The sequence below is a fragment of the Rhopalosiphum padi genome, chromosome 2, assembly GCF_020882245.1.
Source record: "Rhopalosiphum padi isolate XX-2018 chromosome 2, ASM2088224v1, whole genome shotgun sequence".
Taxonomy (NCBI): Eukaryota; Metazoa; Arthropoda; class Insecta; order Hemiptera; family Aphididae; genus Rhopalosiphum; species Rhopalosiphum padi.
The window spans coordinates 55,849,265-55,871,114 of record NC_083598.1 but is presented as its reverse complement, the minus strand read 5'-3'; the positions used below and the strand labels follow the sequence as shown (position 1 = coordinate 55,871,114).

At 27.0% G+C, this 21,850-nt stretch overlaps 1 protein-coding gene across 1 annotated transcript in view; it reads right to left on the bottom strand.

Annotated features, from left to right (window-relative positions):
- The window catches only part of LOC132919685 (discoidin domain-containing receptor 2-like), a 251,170-nt gene that overhangs the window by 52,374 nt on the left and 176,946 nt on the right, over positions 1-21,850 (bottom strand). Inside the window, exon 8 of the mRNA XM_060981460.1 lies at positions 19,344-19,551. Coding sequence (XP_060837443.1) covers positions 19,344-19,551 — 208 coding nt within the window. The remainder of the gene's footprint in view (positions 1-19,343; positions 19,552-21,850) is intronic.

The window sequence follows — 21,850 nt, the reverse complement described above, 5'->3', positions numbered from 1 at the left end:
GCAAATTAATAAGGTTATCTGTATATTATTATATATAATGTAAAAGAAAAAATAATTTATGTTTTGTTATTTTTCATAAGCTATTTTTTTTAGTAATATATAATTATATTTCTTTTTTTTTTTTGCTTGGTCTGGCGTGGATGTCAGACTTGGTGATTCATCATCCAAAATATATTTTAATATAAAACATTAAAAACTTAATAATTTGGTATAATAACTTATTAATTGTATAAGTAATAGAAATGGCGCCTGACGCCTGTTATATGGTATATTATATACAGTCATTCAATATTTATATATTATTTTTTAAATATTTCAAAATAGGATCAATAAAATCAGAATAATTTATAAACATAATAAAATATCAAATTCAAATCGTATATCTATATAATAGTCAAGTCAGAAAATTTAAAAATCACAACTATAAGCTACCATAATTATAAACAGGTGACTCAGCGAGAAGAACTATTTATACAGTTATTATTTTTGAAACTCAATAAACTATGAGTATATGAGCTAATATTCTTCTATCTTGACGTATATTGTCCATATTTATATAATGCCCTGTATACGTATGTGTAATATACGTATATGCGTATAATATGTATATAAATATAAAATATATACACTGGGAAATGGCAAACGTCGTACGTCATCGCACGTAGAATAATAGTGGCAGAAATTGCTATGTGGCCGATAAGAGGGTACGTACAGCGATGGCAGAGTACATATTTTGACGTTAAGGAGATAAATGTAGCAGCCCTGACGTTATTTGAATGGATCGAAGTGTTGAGCAACAGAATGGAAACGGAAGTTTGGCGAATGCACGCCATGATGCAGGTAATGATAAGACTGCGACTACGGTGTCGAGAAGGGTTTCGTGAAGGAAACAGTATTAAATATGAATACTACAGAGCGAGTTCAAAAGTGACAATAACTCAGGAGGACGATGCAATGAAGACGACGACAATAACTGCGCCAACTAATAAATTATAATGATTCGGCTACGGTCAGTTTATAATAATATGTCAAACACTAGTACACTATCATGTTTTAGATTAATGTTACCGAATATGTAATTTTTATTTAATACATTTATAATATCTATGAATATGAATTATATAAAGTGGATTTTACATTATTATATTTATTGGGTTTATGTAGATCAACAGGCGTGAACTTTGTGGACAAATGTTGATTACAGAATTGGTAGAAACAATTATATTTGTTTATTTGAGCATATTTTAAATTTTAGAGAATATTTAGTATATTCTTCATAATTTAAAATATTTTGTTTTATTGGCTATGAAAAAAAAAACCATAGTTGATGATTTCTTGAGTGTAAATGTTTTTATAAATCCAACACGTTTGTGTAATTACATAAAAATTGAAATTAAAATATCGAAATTCATCTCATTTATCTATCTTGTTGGATTGCAATTAAGTTTAGTATCTTGATCACTCTAGTCTTCTCGGACTGTGATATGCATATTTACTAAATACCAAATCGTTAATTAATAACTGAATATTCTAATTTCTCATTCCAAGAATAAAACACATAACAATTTATATTAATATTATATTAATATACTTTACATACATAATTAAATAATAGTGATTTTATCTAAAAAAATACGTCATATTTAGAGTACACATATATTTCATTAGTTTTTAATAGGAGTCTAAGTTATATCATACGACCGTAATCTATTTATACTTTAATACATTATTATTTACTATTATAATAATATATATAAGTTTGGGTGCATTGCAGTAGCTAGTATACAAATTGTATTATTACATAATAATCAGGACTACGTATGCTGGTAATATTTAAAATATTTCTAATAACAATAAATTCTTCACACGAATACAAACTTAATATTTATGTGATAGTTTTTGTAATAATAATTTTTATTAATATTTATTTAATTTAAATTTATAATATATTTAAAAAATATTATATGATTATCATTAAAAGGATTGTTATTAAATAATATTCAAATAATTAAGTGTACAAAATAAAATGTTTAATAAATATAACAAAACAAAGCCTTTTTAATTTTAAAAATTATCTTATAAAAAAAATTGATTTTTATTGTTTGGCTAATTTATGTTAGATTTTGATAATTTGTTGAGTTTTAGGATACTTTAGTAAATTAAGTAAGTAGTTGCTAATAAAAATCTGACAATTTAATACAAGTTGTATTACATAGTTACATACTATTGATCATAATAAAGGTTTAACTTTTTTTTACAATTTTGTTTTGATCGAGTATTAATTAATTAATATCTGTATGTAAAACTTGTTTTTGCAATTAATCTATCTTTTTTTCTACGACAAAAATGTTGAATTTACTTTTCTACTCATAACCACAGATTTTCTATTTGTTACTAATGTATAAATTATGTAAGATACGCAAAAAAATATTACACTTGAGGATGAATCCTCAATTTCCCCCCTCATATATCCGACAATGATAATAAATATAGTTTTAATTTTAATTAGAACAGAGACATAAGAGTATAATACATAAAAATATTATAATAATATGTATGTGCAATAAAAATATATTCTATAATGTAAATTTCCGATTTAAAAAATCCAAAACACATTTTAATCTGTATCAATTAGTAAAACGGTATTTTGAGTTATTATCCTTATTTGTTCATTTACAAAAACTATTCTTGTAATTTTTACTAGCTTCTCTCATTCAACAAAGTAGTAATAAAACTAAAAAATAAATATCCAATTTCTTAATCTGTAAATCGATTTTCATTAATTATCTTAGTAAAACCCGATATATTATAATGATTAAACTTATGAATCAAGAATGGGAATATATACAAGTTTGTGATTATAAACAATGACTGGTGTCCTCCACCATATTACTATCATCATCTAGTAATCACCTATATTTCCGGAATATTTAACATTGATAGTAACATTTGGTTCATCATCAAAACTTTAAATGTACATTGTACATAATATATAATATATAATATATAATACGTAGCATCCTTTTGAAATTCATTTGAATCTTGATTTTATGGTTTTGTATGGCTTTACTTAAATTGCACTTCCCAGTTAACAATAGTCTTATTTGTATTGAAAGAGCACTGGATTAATAATAAAGCACTACTCAGTACTTAACATTTATTTTAAAAAACATTCTCACTAGGGAAAAAGTTGCAATGATAAATAGTTACGACGAAGATTTTTAACGTCCAGTTTGGTCCACTGTGATATTGAAATTATATTAATTAATGATATTTTGAATGCAAATTATAGTGTTAAAAGTTATTAATTAAAACTTTAAACATAAATATTTACACCTAAACATAGATATAGGTGCATCTGCAATGCCTTTTAAATTAAAAATAATTTATGTGTTCAACCATTTAATAAACTTAAATAATTAGGTACTACGACTACAACGTATATTATAATATAGTGTACTCCATTGCATATACATTCTCTAGTCACGGCGTATTATTATTATTATCAAGGGACCTTTTTAATAGCTGGTTTGAAAGTTGATGATACAAAAAAAAAAACAATTACATTCAACGAAATATTATCATAATAATAATATTTACGTATTCAAAACAAAACGAAACAATCGCAATATTTCAATATAAGTTTATAATAAAATAATAGGTATTGATATAATATTATAATTAATACATATTATACGTATTATTATCATATTGAGTTAAATTAAAAAAGTGAAAACGTAGTTAATAACTAGGCGTGAGATTTTAAAGATTTTTGACATTTTTTCTGTAATTGATATGCATTTCTGACCAAGTTTAATTATTCAGAGTTTATATTTTTTAGTATTTATAGGCATTTTATGAATTTGTTTACAAATGTAGAATATTTATTAATTTTTTACGTACCTACATTTTGTACGTTTAAAATTACAAATAAACTATGCAAAATCAATGTTGTGCGTCAAAACTAAAAAAAATAATGATTTGAATATTTGCCTTGTCCATTTGTACATCAATTTCATATTTTAATTTTATCTCAAAACAACGATTAAATAACTCGGTAGTAATAATTATATATTTTTTACTATGATAAGGCAAACTGTCCGTGGCATTTGTAGCTATTGGACGTGTAACATTACATATATAATATAATATAATTACTGAATTATTTTAATAATTATATTATAATATAAAATTGTCCGTGTATTTTTGAATTGTTTCCTGTTTATAAGGTCATCAATATGCTATCCTCATTATTAGTGTTTTTGGAAAACAGACATAAGTAAATGCGCAATTATTGTAATATATTTTTGATTAAAAAGAAATGTCTCTTATTTTACAGAACGAAATATCCTTATGCCTTCTCTTTTTTTGAACTCGACACTAAAGTACTTTTGAACAATTATAAATACATGTCGTGCAAGTTAACTTTTAAATGACAAATAATTATTTTTTTTAGTCTTTATGTAGTTCAACACAAAAATGTTTCGCAATGTGTTCGGTTTTATCAAATATAATAACTAATATCTATGTATATATTATAAGATACTAAAATCAATTAAAAATACAATTATGAACAATAATACAATGTGTTGCATGTGTGTTTTTTTTTTAATTATCTAAATATAATTGTTAGGTCACCATGTAAATTCTTGTCTACGGCACTAAGGTTCAGTGTACACAAGATAATTGATATTAAATTACGAGAAGAAAACGGTGTAGGCATGCGTATGTTTGTATATCATTGTGATTTACTGAAATTATGTTAGTGAGCGCGGAAAGAGTATGATGGTATATACAGAAATAAACAGAATAATGTATTATTTTAAAAACTCGAAAAAAAGGACGCGTTTTTTTCGTATGGCTTATGTTTTAGGGTTAGCACGCGCGGCGGCCCATGGGTCACGATAAAACATTCGGCTGGATGAAATATTAATATTTTCGTTGGAATATAAACATAATATATAGATATAATATGTGTGTATGTGGTATACTATTATTTATTTTGTTTCACCAAAATTCAATACACCGTAGAAAAATCTGGTCGAGCGACATTAATCATTTTCGAAAAGTCAAAACGGCTTGAGATTTGTGCGCTCGGGACATGCACGTGTATGTGTTATTATTTCCCCGTCATTTATTGGTTTACATATTTACCTGAGAGCATTACCGGTGGGGCCCCTTCGTCCCCGTGTGGAAAGTTCAATATTGAATTGAGCAAACACACTCTGCTCGGCAAGACAAAATTGAATTTCCGTCGTCTTTTCTCCTCTTACTTGTCCGTATAAACAACAACAACGACGAAGTCTCGTCCACATCAGGTTCATACTATTTATGTCGATTTATAATAATTTTATTTAGGTAATATCGTAAACCAGTCAACAGGAGCTTTTCGACTTTATCTTACGAATGTTAATAAATAAAATGTCTAACGATTTAATGTTGCAATTGTAATGTCTCGTACCGCCGACAAACAAACATACCGGAGCCACTGAATAATTGATTGGCCTTTTATATTTGTTTTCAGTTTTAAAGAGAATACATATTTTAAAACGTCTCCTTTTAATCTGTTTTAAACTTTTTTTTTTACCATACATTATCGTTTACACGTAAGTACTAACAATACATGCTATGACATTATGGAAATATTTATACAGAGATTTTATTCGATTTAGAGATTTATCATTGATTAATATCATAACAACGATATGGTTTAATGTATGAATGATTGGATCACGATTATAACTTGTTGCGAACAATATCAATTATTTTATGATCACAGTAAATATTGTATCGTACATTGTTATAAATTATAACAATCTATAGTATATCAATATAGAATATGTTTATTGTTCGATTCGTTACTTATATAGTTATATACACTATTTTAATCAAGATTTAAATTAATAATTACATTCCATTTTATTATATTGGTATTTTCTGTGTATAATAACTAATAATAACTCTAAAGGGCTTTATCGTGGGAGAGAACTCAATGTCTTACTTTTTTGATATTTAACTTATTTTAAGTATATACCGAGTAAGTGTGGCTTAGGTGATATTTCACATATTATTATGTGCATACATAATATTGATTATTTCAATTTCAATACGTCATGGTATTTTAATATGAATTATAATTTTCGTACAGTGATATTTTTAATATACTATTTATATCTTTTTTGCATTATTTAAAATCAAATATGAATAGATTTTTCTTGTTTTAATTAAAAATTTATCTTGGAATTCTAAAATAAAAAAATATATTTATTTTTTATTTTATTAAATCCAATCATATTGGATCTAATAAAAGCTTTTAATTTTTTCTTGGTAAAATAAAGGAAAAAAAATTGAAAAAATATTCATCAGAGGTTATTCAAGTTATATTTTGCGCTCGGGAAACTTTTAAAATCATAATTAATGTTTTTTATGTATATAACATAAAGCTTATAAAGTTTTTAACACAAAATTAGATTTATTCATCTGCAGTATAGAGGTCATATCTTTATTATCTCTTTAAATGTGTAAAAAATATTGTATACATGTATAGATGATTTTAATATTTTACAGAAAACTTGATAATATTCTCTTAAAACCCTCTCACAAAATGAAAACAATGTATTACTTTATATTTTAAACAGATCGAAGAAGCTATATTAAAAGATTTATTTGAAACTGTAAATATGTTTTTATCACTTTTAATTCGTTTTAATTGTGTGAGTGCATTGGAATTTATAAAGTATTTTTACAAATATTTATCATTGTATGATGATAATTGAATAATTTGTTCAAATTAAAATCTTAACTTACTATTGCATATTTGTTTATTTTTTTTCAACATTTAATTTTTTAAATCTTTTAGTAAATATAGATTTATTTTAACATGTAGTTTAAAGCCATTCTTTGATTTATATCTATGCAAAGTTTCCAATGAATTATTTGGATAGAATAATCAATTAATAATTATTATTGATATGAAACAATGTGTGTGGTTTTTGTATTTGAAATACTTTGACCATAACTACCCACATTGCAACTCAAACAAAACATAAACTATTTCAAAGAAACATATTTATTTGTTATTATTTAATTTTTAAATTTATTGAAATGTATGAAATACTATATTATGGTATATATATATATATATGATATTATAAACTTTTCATTTAAATGTTCTCATTTTATATCTGAACAGAACGTAATGGAAAAATAATATATTAATTATAATAAATTTAAAATAAAAAATATTATAACTTAATGTGACAGAATTGTATACAACTACACAGGACATTTCGTGCATTGTATATTATATGCTCATCCCTTTGATCTACTTTAACTCAATAGATACAATGTAGTCAAGATGTTTGTAAAATACTTTGTAATTTCGTAAGAATTTCTGCTATTCTAAAACACGACAAATTTCGCATAAGAATTTACTTAACATTTTAGCCGTTTTCTGTTTTTCGTGAATTCTTTAAAACATTACAGGACTACATGAATCAGTGTATTTGTACATAATAAGAAACTATGTAGATTGTAGATATTAATTAAAAAGTACGCAATTTAAATATTAATATATTATAATTATTCTATTTATCTATATACCTACCACATTATAATGTCGTCTAATATATTTACTGGTTTATTTGATTTTTTGACGTGCAAATATATTTTATAAGTACTTAAAAATTGTAAAAAATAATACCGTCAACTTAATATGTCATATAATATGTTTTTTTTGTAAAAAAAAGAATCTCTATGCATTGTATGATCGTATGATTGTATTATAACCACTTATTCAATCGATAACATGATATCCAACTGAAACGCTGAAGCCAAAACTTTATATAGTCATGTTTTTAGATAGTTTCTATGGGAATCAATTACTGTTATTTGAAATGCCGTAGAATTTTATGAACTATAAACACTATAGTTTTAAATAGCATTTTAAATTGTGTTTATTATTATTCACTTTACTTTGTGTATTATGCAATTATGTTTATTACTTTTGTTTCAAATACTAAATTATATTACAGTTTTCTACATTTTGAGTGACGAAATAATATATATATATATACTATTAAAAGTCACAGTACACAATTAAAACTTAGATGTGTATTAAAAGTAAAAAAACAAATCCATAAATACGGTTCTCCTTTAATGAATCTTAGCTGAGCTACGGTTTAAATGTTTCTTGTATATTATATCCTTTATTCTGTATTCATCAATCCGTTTTAAAATCATATTATTTTGCTATTTTTCAACTATACACAAACGTTTTTAAATTTATGAAAACGGCTATAGTTAATTGATTATATTATTTTGATTCTAAAACAAAATGATTTTCAGTTTATTTGCAATCATTAAACATTGTTTAAAGTACCAAAAGCGAATAGTTGAGTTAAATCAGGTCGTCCAAAATACGAATTAGTGGTCAATGCTATGGACAATATTTAATTCATAAATAAACATAACCTGTAGTAGGGTATTTCGTTGGACTCAAAAATTATGTGGCTGTGAAAAACTCGTCTTCTTCAAACCAATTATAGGTTCGCTGTTCAAGAGGGTTTTGAGTTTAAAATAGTTTAAGACGTCACGTAACGTAATCGACGATCTTCACGAGGGTGGCAAAGCGTTTTGCGGTTATGTAACGTATTTCATGCTCTAACTCGAAACACCAATGACCCCCTCTCCGGGAAGTATACGTGTTTTTCTTCGCCGATTACGTGAAAACAAACACACACTGGCTTATATCGGAGTAATTTACATAATTGTATCTAAACCACCACCGCCACCAAGACGACAACGATGGTATTTTGTATAAAACTGTGTCGCTTCCATAGCATCAGTAATGCGAACATGTATGTGTGTATATGTCAACTTTACAAACACACATCTATTCTACCCATACATACATACATACATACTTATAGTAATAACCTAGATACGTTACTACCGTTTTCCGTTGGGAAATCGACCAAAATGAAAAGCACAAATATCCATTCAGGTGGCTAAACCACCCCCAACCGTCCACTCGAAACCGTCGGCGCGCGTATCCATTGTTATTAATGATTAGAATTCACCCTATACAGTTCAATCAATGCCCATTGTATAATATAACCAAGTACGGTTTCCTCAGCGCGTGTGCGAGTCGACGACAAACGCGCCACCACCGACTTCGTGTAGGTATAATAGCTGTGCACCACCCGTGACAGACGCAGACTGCAAAATTAGGCCGACAAAATGGCATGAATGACCATGTACAAGGTCCTTCTACATATTTTGTGTGTGTGTGTGTGTGTGTGTGTGTGTATTATATACTTTGAATACATAATTTATTATTCGAGGTAGAGTTTTCTGATAACTGATGAAAAACGTGAACACTATTTATTTGATTACATCTGTCACAAAATTAATACATTTTATATTAGTTCGTAGTAATTATTATTATTTATTTTAATACCTATATAAATATTATGCAAAAATAAAAAATAATCGAATGTTTATAATAGTTTTTGAAATGCGTTTTTTTTTTTTTTAAATAGTAACTATTTGTTTAAATTAAATTTTTTTTTGTTCAATATTTTAAACAATTTTCCAAGAAAAACATAGCTGAATTGATATAGTTTGTTTGATTATTATTGTTTTAGTTTATTTATGCATGCAGATTAAATGTGGAGGATGCAGAATAGATATTTTTTCTTTACTACTCGTTTAAACTTTTAAAGCTTTTCAAGTTATAAATAATAAGTTATTTCTTTGAAATTCAATTCATCAACATTTTCAAAAAAAATATATTTCTTGAGAAAATGAAATAGAAATAATATATTATGCATTACATATTTTAGAATATTATTTAAAAAATGTAAAAATCATATTTTTAATAAGAAATATATACCTATTGGCTATTGGTTTCTTATTTTTTTAAAGTAGATTTATAATATTTAAAATTAGACACAAAAAAAACATGTAAATTAATTGAGAATTTTAGATATTTTTGAACTAAAATATTGTATTGGAGTGTTGTAAATATAGGTTCATATAAGAAACCATATTATTATAAATCATAAAAATTGACAAGTATATTACGTCTAAAAAAATAAAATCACTTAGTACAAAGTGTATACCTGTACACATAAAATATGAATGACACAATACTTTTACTTTATAACTTTATTCACATACATATCATACACTTTCGTATCTTGTATAATATATTAAATATATGACACTAGATTATAGTTTATTATATTTTACAGACGATGCAATTACGTTTATTCCATCGAAACCCTACGAAACGATATAATATGAGCGTACGTGTAATATACGGTTTCGTTATTGATGCTTTTACGATGAATGAATTTGAAATTATCTACGGACCTTGTAAATAATAATATTTAATATTTTTTATGTATCAGTATTTGCAACGCGATTTTATATTTGTGCTTTTAATTTTGCAAAGTTATAGGTAGGCCAAGTTAATAAAAATAGGTAATTAACTTATTTTAATTTAAGTTAAGTGAACTAAAAATCGTTAAATTAAAAGTTAATGGCTAGTTAACAAACAGTGAATTTCACTTTCTAAGTTTAAGATATTATGAAAAAAATATCAAATTAACTCAGTTTAAAAAAAGTTAATTAATTTTTTTAATAAGTATGTGGGTCATAGATAAAGAACATTTTGTGACTATCTATATAAAATTATTTTATCAAGAAAATATAACATAACTAATAAAACTATTTTTATTAGACTATATTAATCATTTAGACCATAATATTTGATTATTTGTATCTAAATGTATTTACATAGTATGTTACACAGTAATAAATTAATAAATAAAAGCAAAAATTTTGTTTCATTTCCTAATGGATGTTAAATAAACTGAAAAAAACTATTTCAACAGTCAATCTAACTAATTCTTAATAGTGTGATAAGTAAATTAACTAACTAGTTTAGTTAAAAAGTTTAAAAGAATATATATATTTATCAACTTATAAACTAAGTAATTTCAACCTTAGTTATTTTACAAACCAGCATATTGTATTAATTTAAATATTAAATCGCCTGTATCTAGATTTAATTTATCTTTTCAAATAAAATTTTATAATAACATAATATTGAAATACTCGTACCCCATGTGGTATAGATATACATTTATACATAATCAAAATAAATTAATATTAACTTAGTGACACCCGGTAAAAATTCGAATTTACGGTAAACGATAGTGTCGTGTTATACTATCGCACACCAATTACACATATAACTGGAGCGACCAAATTCGCTAGAAATTGCGTCGTCGAGCCACGCCGATCAAATCCCATTTCCCCGGGCAAAGCCGTCGTTATTTTCAAATCCTCTGGAAAATGTCGTTTTGGGTGATATTAATTGGGCTTTGCCGATGTAATCGACCTGAACGCAGCGGCAGCAGCTTTTCCGAATGATTTCTGATCCAACGTATTCCGAGCTAATATCCTTGATGATTTGCCTCGGTAAATTATATACACTGCGCCAGTGGCATATGCGTATATATACTACTGTCTATAAATACGTGCATGTGTATATACATTACCCATGTATAGGTATAAAATAACACGTGCATATACATCGTTGTGGGGTCAAATTGTTATACGCGCGTAGACTATATCTCCGGTATAGGTACAGAGTAAAATAACCACCCTAATTGGGACTGTGGTATATAAGCTCTGCTTTAATAGAGTATTAACATTTCACGGAATATGGGATTTAATGAAATTCTATGTAGCAGAGTAGTGTGCAGTATTTTGTTTGCACCGGAACTACTCTTGTCTTTAATTCAAACATCATATTCAAGACAACGTGCGCGAATATAATACGTATGTCTTAGGTATTCGTTTCCCGGTGACCTGAGGTTTAATTGTATATTAAAGTAAATCCGATAGACGAGTAGAGGACTGGCACGTGGGTGAATATCGTATTAAATCATTTGATGTTGAATACAACGATAAGTGCGTTGTGCCTAACTTTATCAAAGGCAAATAAAAACGTACGGAGATATAAAAATAGAAACGAAAAACTACATTTTTGTGGTTGACGCGAACTAAATATTATGGTCGATAGATTATACTATTAAAATATACGCTAATTTTTATATTTCATTACAGTTGTGATGTTGAAACGTGTGGTGCAGCCTAAGTATCTAATTAAAATTCACAAAATTGCATATTATTAAGCATTAATAATCACATAAAACAAATAATAGGTATATTATTGCATTTAATTTTTTACAACGTATGTTCTCTGATAGTTTGACAAAGAATAGTTGTTGGAAAAGGTCTTCAATTCTTTTGGAACACTTAAGTTAATGATTTTAACACAATTATAATAGAAGTTAAAGTTAAATTTTAAAACGTATTATAGCGTAATAGGTCATAAAGGATAAAATATATATTACTTTGCTATTGGTAATAAGCTAATAATAAACCTATTAAGCTAATTGAAAAAAAAACAATAAAGATAGGGAGAAAAAGAGAGACAGAGAGAGAATAGGTAATAATTAATAATCACATAGTTAACTATACCCATCATAACCAGGTGAAAAAGTCAACAGACTTTTATTAAAGTTGTATAGTTACATTGATGAAAATAAAAACCTCGTAAAAAGCGACCTTTGTTTATATGATTGATTGTAACTAAGAATATTCATTGTTATTTTATATAATCAATAGCTTTTGTTATATTATTTTATATTCAACGTATACAAATTATATCATTTTTTTCCATACATATAATAAACTATTAGCAACGAAAAAATGTGCATTACTAATTGATATTCGACAAATATATAGGTGAAATTTACATGTAATTAAACGTAAAATAATGTTGTTTTTTAATATTTAATAAATATACTTATAATACTTGGACATAACATTTGTATTTAATAAATCAATTATCTAAAATAAAAATTTGAATGATAAAAAATATTAAAGTTGTTAAATATTTGAGATTTCCTTAACTGTAGGTATTAAAAAAAAGAGAATAACGTTATTTTTTTACAGTTATTTAATATTATAGAAAAAAAGGTTTAATTTTATGTCGATTGGGTAGAATTGATGGTATAACAATATTATAGTATTCAGAGATCGTAGATTCGCATTTTTAAATGTCATAAAGATTACGTTAGATTGATCGGCTTTCCATTTTCAATAGTTAATTCTCCTTATTGCGTTTCTTTGAATAATATACACCAATCCAGTCAAATATTAAAACCGCAGGGAAGATCGATGAGAGTGTTGAAAAAGAAGTGTCATGAGAGAATTTCTCTATAAACATAAATATGATTTTAAAATTATAATAGTGAACCTTTATAATTTCTATTTATTCATTAGCGAGAACTTGACACATACGAATTATTTACTATACTACACTCCTATATATAAAATAATATAGCTGATTTACATACAATTGTTTATAAATACTATTTTATCTACAAGCATTGTTTACTTCTTTTGTTATTATTTATATAAAGCGAGTGTATGAATTGTTTACTAAATTGGTTTAAATAGTATAAAAATATATAACTATGCGATCCTTAACTTTTTTGTAGATGTATGAAATAGAATTTTGGTGAACGCTGACATTTAAATGTTCGAATAATGTTACTATATTATTTAGATAGATTCAATAAAGTATTTTTAATAGTAGATAAATAAAATTATACCAATTTATATAATATAACAATATATAAAATATATAATAGTTAATAAATATTTATAGACATAAAAAATAAAGTTTCTTTAACGTAGAATTTCATATATCAAAATGTATATATATAAATATATGGTTATGGACTACTGAGAATTATTGTAAGTACGGTATTGTGTTGTATTAAGATAGAATATCATAAAATAATATAATACGCATTGCGCAATCCTCTAAAAAAAAATAAAAACTAATAATATATATTATTTTGTATAATCTGTATAATTTTTTGTTCAAGTTTGCTATTATACTTAAGTCTTTAATAGTTATATATCAAGTAAGTTCACTCTGTGATTCAATTATTGACAAAATATACAAATTTTATTTCTATAATAATGCTGGACATTTTCAAGTGCCTACATACTTTTTTTTTCATTATTATGAATGGTAATATGTGATTTAAAAAAAATGTGCTGTAAACGTATTTTTTTTTGTTTTGGACGTTTATTTCTGAATTTAATATTGAGCAAAATATCGTTAATTAGTGACACTTTAATCTACCCGTATGATATTTTATTCAATTCTGAGATAGGAATTAAACTGTTCCACCATGATTTGATTTTTTGATTCTTGTAGGTAGCTGCCATTATGATAGTTCGGTGATTGAGTGTTACGGATAAATTATTGTAAAAATCCTTAAGATTAATATGAAGTTACATTATACTTTAAAGAAACAAAGCAAGAGTATTAATGTTTTATAGTTCACGACCATAAGGCTTCCCATATGGTGACCCAAGTATTGATGTATGGTATTTAATATAATATTAACAATCTTTCTGTTGCATACATTACAATATATTAAGTATATATTTTTTTGATTATTGGAATAACTAACACCAAAAACGACGTAAGGATATTGACAATTACTTACATTATATTAGGATTTATTTTATAATTTAACTTATTATACAAGATGTTAAAAGTAAACAATATGATATGTACTATTTAGTATAACATCAAACATGTCTTACGCTAATGACCAGACTGAACAGCAATACTTTTAAAATAATAAAAAAATATATATATGATTTAATATATTTTTATACAACTCGTTACAATATAACACTAGTTTCTTATCATTTTGTTTTCGAAATCAAAAAATTCCCAAAAATACAATATTTGTACAATATTATGATGCACGATGTATTCACTACCCCTCTCAAAAAATGTTCAGTATTTAAACTACGCAATAGAAACAAGAACATAGACGAAAAATTTTTAAAATTTAACATTCTGTTGAGATTATATATTATAAAGAGTTTATTAGAATGTTTACAAATAATATTAAAATCCTAGTATGGTGGCCGCAGTTATAGCCTAAAAGATGACTTTTCGTTAAAAGTAGTGTTAATAATATTGAAATGTTTTATTATTGTCATTGGCAAATAATTTCCCATCGAATACTCCACTATTGCATATAGACGGTCTACCAAGTTTTCATGATTTTCGCTTGGAGATTTTAATGTCTAGTTAATATTCAGTTTAAATACGTTTATGAATTTGGTTGAAAATTGACAATCACTTATAATTTACGGAGTAAACTTTGTTCGAAGTTTTCATTGTTATCCGAGCCAACATGAGTTTGGTGGTGCACAGAGTGCTGTATTCAATTTCAACGAAATATAGTAGTAATGTTAATATACAGTATCATATTTCAACCTCGTATCCTGACAATAATATGTTAAAACTATCTGTTCACAGTTATCAATAAATGCGTGTAAAGTTTAAAATTAAATAAAAAATATTCTAAACGATAATAATTTTCTTTAAACCATAGGTAGGTATATAAACTAATAAATAAAAGCTATATATCATGATTCATGACGTAAACTGCTATAACATTATATAATAATGATGTAAAACACAGTATGAAGTACGAAAATAGTAAAATGGTTGATTTTTAAAGTTTAATTATATAATAAAAATGTATTATTAATAATATATTAGAATTGAGTGCCTAACCTAACATAACATAATCATTTATTTTTTAAATTATTACCTCATAATAATGATCGCCGTTTTTTAAGTACTCTTCTAGTGAAACCACTGAATGGTGGAATGCATTTTGAGTAGCCACATAATTATTTTTTGTAAAACTATTATGCCGCAAAAGCACGTTGTGCATGTTTAAACAGTATATTGTTTTTAAATTAATAATATTTAGTAACCATACTAATCTTAAACCATTATGAAAAAAAATCAAGTATTTTAAATCGACGTTTGGCTGCCTCTCGCTATGTATGCGATAAAAATTTACATATACTTATAAATCAATATTAAGTAAATTATAATCAATGCCAGTAATGGCTATGACCGGTTAACTACGCCACTTGACGAACATTATATGAAGCAATATTATGATATTGAAGAAAACAAAATTAAATATTTAATGAGATTTTTCTATGTCGTGTTTTTTTTAGAAAGTTTTATTATAAAAGCTGAGTAGTTTATGGTGTAACTGTATATGCGTTATAAAGCATTATGTGTTTATACTACTTAAAAAATTGTACTAACAATGAGAAATAACAAGGAGGTAATCATGAAATGTCAACTGGTGTCTCATAAGCTATTTACCCTGTTAAATTATGTTTAAAAGACGAGACAAAGTTGGCATAACCAGAGGTCGAGTACAAAGGCTATTTCAATTATTACACCAAAGTTCACATAAAGATTTTTACGACCAAAACAGAAGAAAAGAAAACGTGAAAAAAAATACGAAACAAAACATGAAACAAGTTTATAACGTAAAGCACACTATAACGTGGCAATAACTTTTTACAGAAATTTAATTGCGAGAGGAATAACTTGATAACAAAATGAGAAAACATTTTGAATTGGCCCCATTAAGGCAATTGTAGGTCTCTTAAAAATATTATATTACCCAAAAAAATGAGTATAATGAAAAAAACAGACAAATAAAAAAAAAACATAATTTTTTCATATTTGGTCATTTTATGTTTTTAATATTTTTTTATTTCATGCAAATTTAAAATCTAAATAGACCATATTTAGTTGTTATTATTATTATTTTTTTTTATTAGTTTTAAGTTTCAATGGATTTTCTCATTGGTGCAGAAGTGAACACGCCTAATGACCATATAATATATGATAATTAGATTTTATCCAAAGTAGTAACCATTTATGAACTCCGACATATCTTAAATTGTTTTTTTTTTGTGAAGAATATTTTATTTTACTACAATTTTTGTTTCGTAAAAATTTCATAAAATAAAACGTACATAAATAATTATATTGTATTATGTATATAAGATATATAATACGAACAGTGTACGTTCTTACAATGTATTCGAATATTTAAATATTCTTATTACTAAACGAAATGAACACATTCGCATGTTAATCAAGTTTTTAACTTTTAATACGGGCCATCTGTTCCTGGGTGGTCCGATCAATATTCATCCAGTTATAGGCGCATCTGAACAGTTGATATCGTTGTTACTACATGCGTTGTACTTTTTGATTTTAAATTACTGATTATTTTTGTCGGTATTACATCAATGTTTTTAAAATACCAAAACTTTGAAAGCACGATTAAATAAATAAAAAAATAAAAGCGGTTTAGAAAGATCACATTTTAAGTTAAACAAACGTTATTATTCAGGAAGTTATATTTTGTTTGAAATATTCCTTGAGATTTTAAATCATGTAAACACAATAATTGTGTATATTTATGTATATTGTACATTTGTATATTATAGGATAAGTGTTACGTTCGGCTTAGCCCCCTAAGTTTTTTTTAAGTTTTTCAACAAATTTCAGGTTATCCATTAGAGAAAATTATAAAATATACTTCGTAATTCATAAAACTGGATATCCGATAGGTATGTGTTATGTGAACAATTAAGGTTTGTGTATGAATTTTGTATTGTACATTTATAATAAAATTAGAATGATTGAGCTATAATTTATAACGACAGCGATAACAGATTATGTATACACCGTTAAATAAATAATTGTATATAAATAGTAAAAAGTTTTTATATACATCTTATATAAATTTATAATATGTTTATGTGGGGGTACGGGGCAAAGCCCTCCGCGGGCCTGTTCTATTTTTATAATTTTAGTCTTCCCCTCTAACAAGCGAAATTTGCGCCTATGAATGGGTGTTGTTAATAAAGTGTTTCGATTTGTTTATTCTGATCGAGTATCGAACAGTGGTAGCACAATTTATATTTAAGTCTTTAGTATAGTTAATCAATAGAAGATTCTTGTTTTATTTACTATATGATATAGAGCGCTCAATCAACAAAAAATAACTAAAATGCTCCTTTGTTGAGTGTAAATAATAAAAAATGTATAGATAAAAGGTATTTTTAAATTAGTCGTGGTCGTTATACAATCGTTTACACTTTTTACATCTCTTCACTTTGTAGGTTATTATAATTATATAATTTGTACTCATTACAAAAAATAAAAAATAAATATAATATCAACACGAGGAAATCGGACGGAAGTATTCGCGATTGACAAACGATATACGCACCAAATATCGTCTTTAATTATGTAAATACCGATTCCGGCGTGAATGTATTAAAATACGCAGAGACGATATATTATTATACACACTGCCACGGTCACGGTAAAGCGTCGAATAGTATACCTATTACCTACTAATTTAGTCGCTCGAAATCTCGGGCACGCAAAATACCAAACAACGTTAATTCCGGAGTAATGACGACGGAAAATCGATATCGCGCGTTCGGTTTTTCGGCATACTTCCGCATAACAATATATAATATATTACAATATCACAGCGCTACACTATAATATAATATACTTTATGCATTCCACGAACCTATCACTAAAGTTTGCACAGATATTATAATACGATGTCAATATGTCATATTATTACGATGTAGCCGCGCGGCCATAATAATATACAGAAGGAAATCTGATCGGGTTGGCGGTCGGACAAGGTGACGGCGACGACAGGCCGGGTTGATTTGTCGAGTGTTTGCGGCACGATACGCAGCAATGTCACACGGAAAACCGCAGAGGTGCCGGGGACGTGAACCTGAGGTGCGATCGCAGTTTAATAACAATTCGCCCGAATATCTGGGTCCGGATTTATAATCGCGACCGGTCGGGCCGCCGCGTTGGAAATTATTCAAGTATTCAACGGACGGTCGCGGTCAAACGCCCATATAGATTCATACTATATAATATTATTATGATAATGGCATATACGCGTAGTGCAAACGTGTACGAGCTGTAGGGGATAAAGTTCTTGGCATAATTATACAGGCACAAGTATACGGGGTGTATTATTATAATTTCAATTAGGTATTATATAGTTTTGTAGGTACGAACGAAAGTTAGAATAGTAGCGCTTTACATTAATTGTGTTAGCAGAACAAAAAAAAAAAATAGTAATAAAAGGACTAAAAAATCCACCGACGACAAATGATTTGAGCTTCTGGCGAACGAAATGTTTTGAAAAAAATAAGAAAAATCGTTCTACAATGAAACATTCAGCACTTTCCAAAACGCAAGCGGTGGTCGGCACAATTATATCGTTGTAAATCACGAGTATTAAAATAGGCTGTATATAATGCGTGTTATATGCGAGGACATTGCTTACCCGATTCGAACGATATCTCGCTGATCATCATCCATTTGTTGGCGAAAAACAGTTGTAATTTGAGGAACCTGCCGGTCCGGTGGTGAAGTTTCACCGTGACGTTTCTGGCCTCGGGCATGATGGTGTCCGCTGGGTAAGTGTACGACACGGGTTCAGGAAAGAAGTGTTCGCCTCCGACACTGAAATAGGCTTTGGCATGCGAAAAAACCTGAAAAAAACAATACAAATGTGTTACATAATATTGAATATATATAGCCATATAGGATTCGGATTTAAAAGCAATATAATTAATAAAAAAAACCATTTAAAATGTCAAAAAAGGCAAAAAAAAAGCATTTACGAAATTTATTAAAAAATTAAATAGTTTGTATTAAAAAACGAATGCGGACTAACGAACAATTTTGAATCTAGTATCAACGCGTTATGAACATATTTTAATCTATAGATAGGTAGTATGGACACTTTTATATACATTAAAAAATGAACTCGCCATACCAAATACTTGATAATGCATTTAGCGATGTCGATAAATGTCGCAGATAATAAAGTCCATTAAAAATAATTGACAAACGACAATGCACCGTTTTCAGAAGATCTTATCATTTTATACTGTTAAGACGCATGTCATCGTGTATAAAACTATCAAATCAATTGAAAATTAAACACAAAAAAGGTATTTATAAATCAAAAATGCGTTTATGAGTTAAAAAGCCTAAAAAAATTGAAAAAAAATACATTTATCGTCTTAAACATTAAATAACACACATTTTTATATAAAAATATTTTCCTATTATTATTATTATTAAAAAAAAAAGGCTTTTGCTTTCAAATCCGAACCCTACATATATACATACGTAGTAATATACTTATAGGTATAGTATAATATACTAATTGGTTTACGTATGTGAATACCTATACAATATAAAAGCGTGTTTTCGAATTTTATTGTCTTATATTATTAACGAAAGTGTACACTCCTGCAGTTATAACTGTTCTTGCGTGACAGTGAATCGGATTAACGTATTAGCTTTTAATTATTTTATTCGTGTGTAGGTATATTATATTAAACTCGTCGTCAAACTCGAAATATTGACATTTAGTGTTTGTGTTCCTCCAAAAACCAAAGGAAAAGTCGTGTTTCAACGGAAAGTATTAGTATAATATATACCTATATTATAATTGTTTTTGAGTGATGTATTAGTGTTACTATTTGAACGATGTATATAAAGTGTAAATATAATATGTAAATACACATATTATCTCTGTGTGTATGTGTGTGTAAAATATAACCCTCGTTTTCCTTAAATTTTCGAGAAATACCTTTGAAATAAATAAACTTTTCATACACAGATTCGAATAACGTGTTGTATTATACACTGTATACGTAAAACTAAAACTTTGCATACATATTAGGTCGTCGACTCACACACGTACACACACATTTAAAACAGTGCACGTATCACACGGCCGTCTCGTTTCTTATTCGATTCGTTGTAGTCAATTTCAATAATAATATGTTTTACACAAAATAGAATAGAATCCATTTACAAACGGTGTAAGAGTGGGACATCCTCCTCCACAGACTAGTTCGATATTAAATACTACGACCGTCTGTCTGTCTGTCCCTTTGTGCGCGTCACTGCCCGGGGCAATCGGCTATCTTTTTGGAATTTCGACTTCAATCACCTTCTGTTAACGACTGACATTATACCTAGGTATATGATAATATACTATACATATTAGCAGGTAGACTACAAGTACTTTACTTCCGAACGACAAACGCCTTTACCAAACCATTGAACAAGTACTTTGATAGGCATCAAAGCCGTATTAACGAATATTCTACTTGGGAGTGGATTCTCAACACCCTCCCTAACTATCCATCAAATTAAAAATAAATAATAATAAATATATTATTTATTAATATTGTATAGGTATCAGGTATGTTATAGGTTTTGCGTGGGCAGAGCCGTACCGTCATAATTTGACGCCCGGAGCAAAATTAAAAATATTTGCCCCCCTCCATTAATCAATCTAACATTTTGACTCCCTCTTAAAATTTTCGCACGAGGCACAGGTCCGCTTGGCCCCCTTACGGCACGGCTCTGGCTGTAAGATTGAAGGTGGTAAGTACAACATTATATTATTGACGATGTCAGTCAATGAACATTTATTTAATTTTTAAAACACAACCAAGTTTTGATTTAAATGTATTAATTTTTTTTTAAATGCTTATAAACTGATAGATTGAAACATAATTGTTGCTAAATATTTTAGCATACTCATATTTAACAAAATCCAATTTGTTAGGTAATGTTAGGAAATATAATCTACAAGGGTAGAGACAAAACCGATGTTTTGATTAAGAATGACGTGAACGTTACATCAAATTCAATTGATATAATATAAATAATTTAATATACGTAAATGCTAAACTCTGTCAAAAATTATTTTAGAGAATGATATAATAATTTTAAATACTTAGTTTTTAAACGTATAATAAAAAT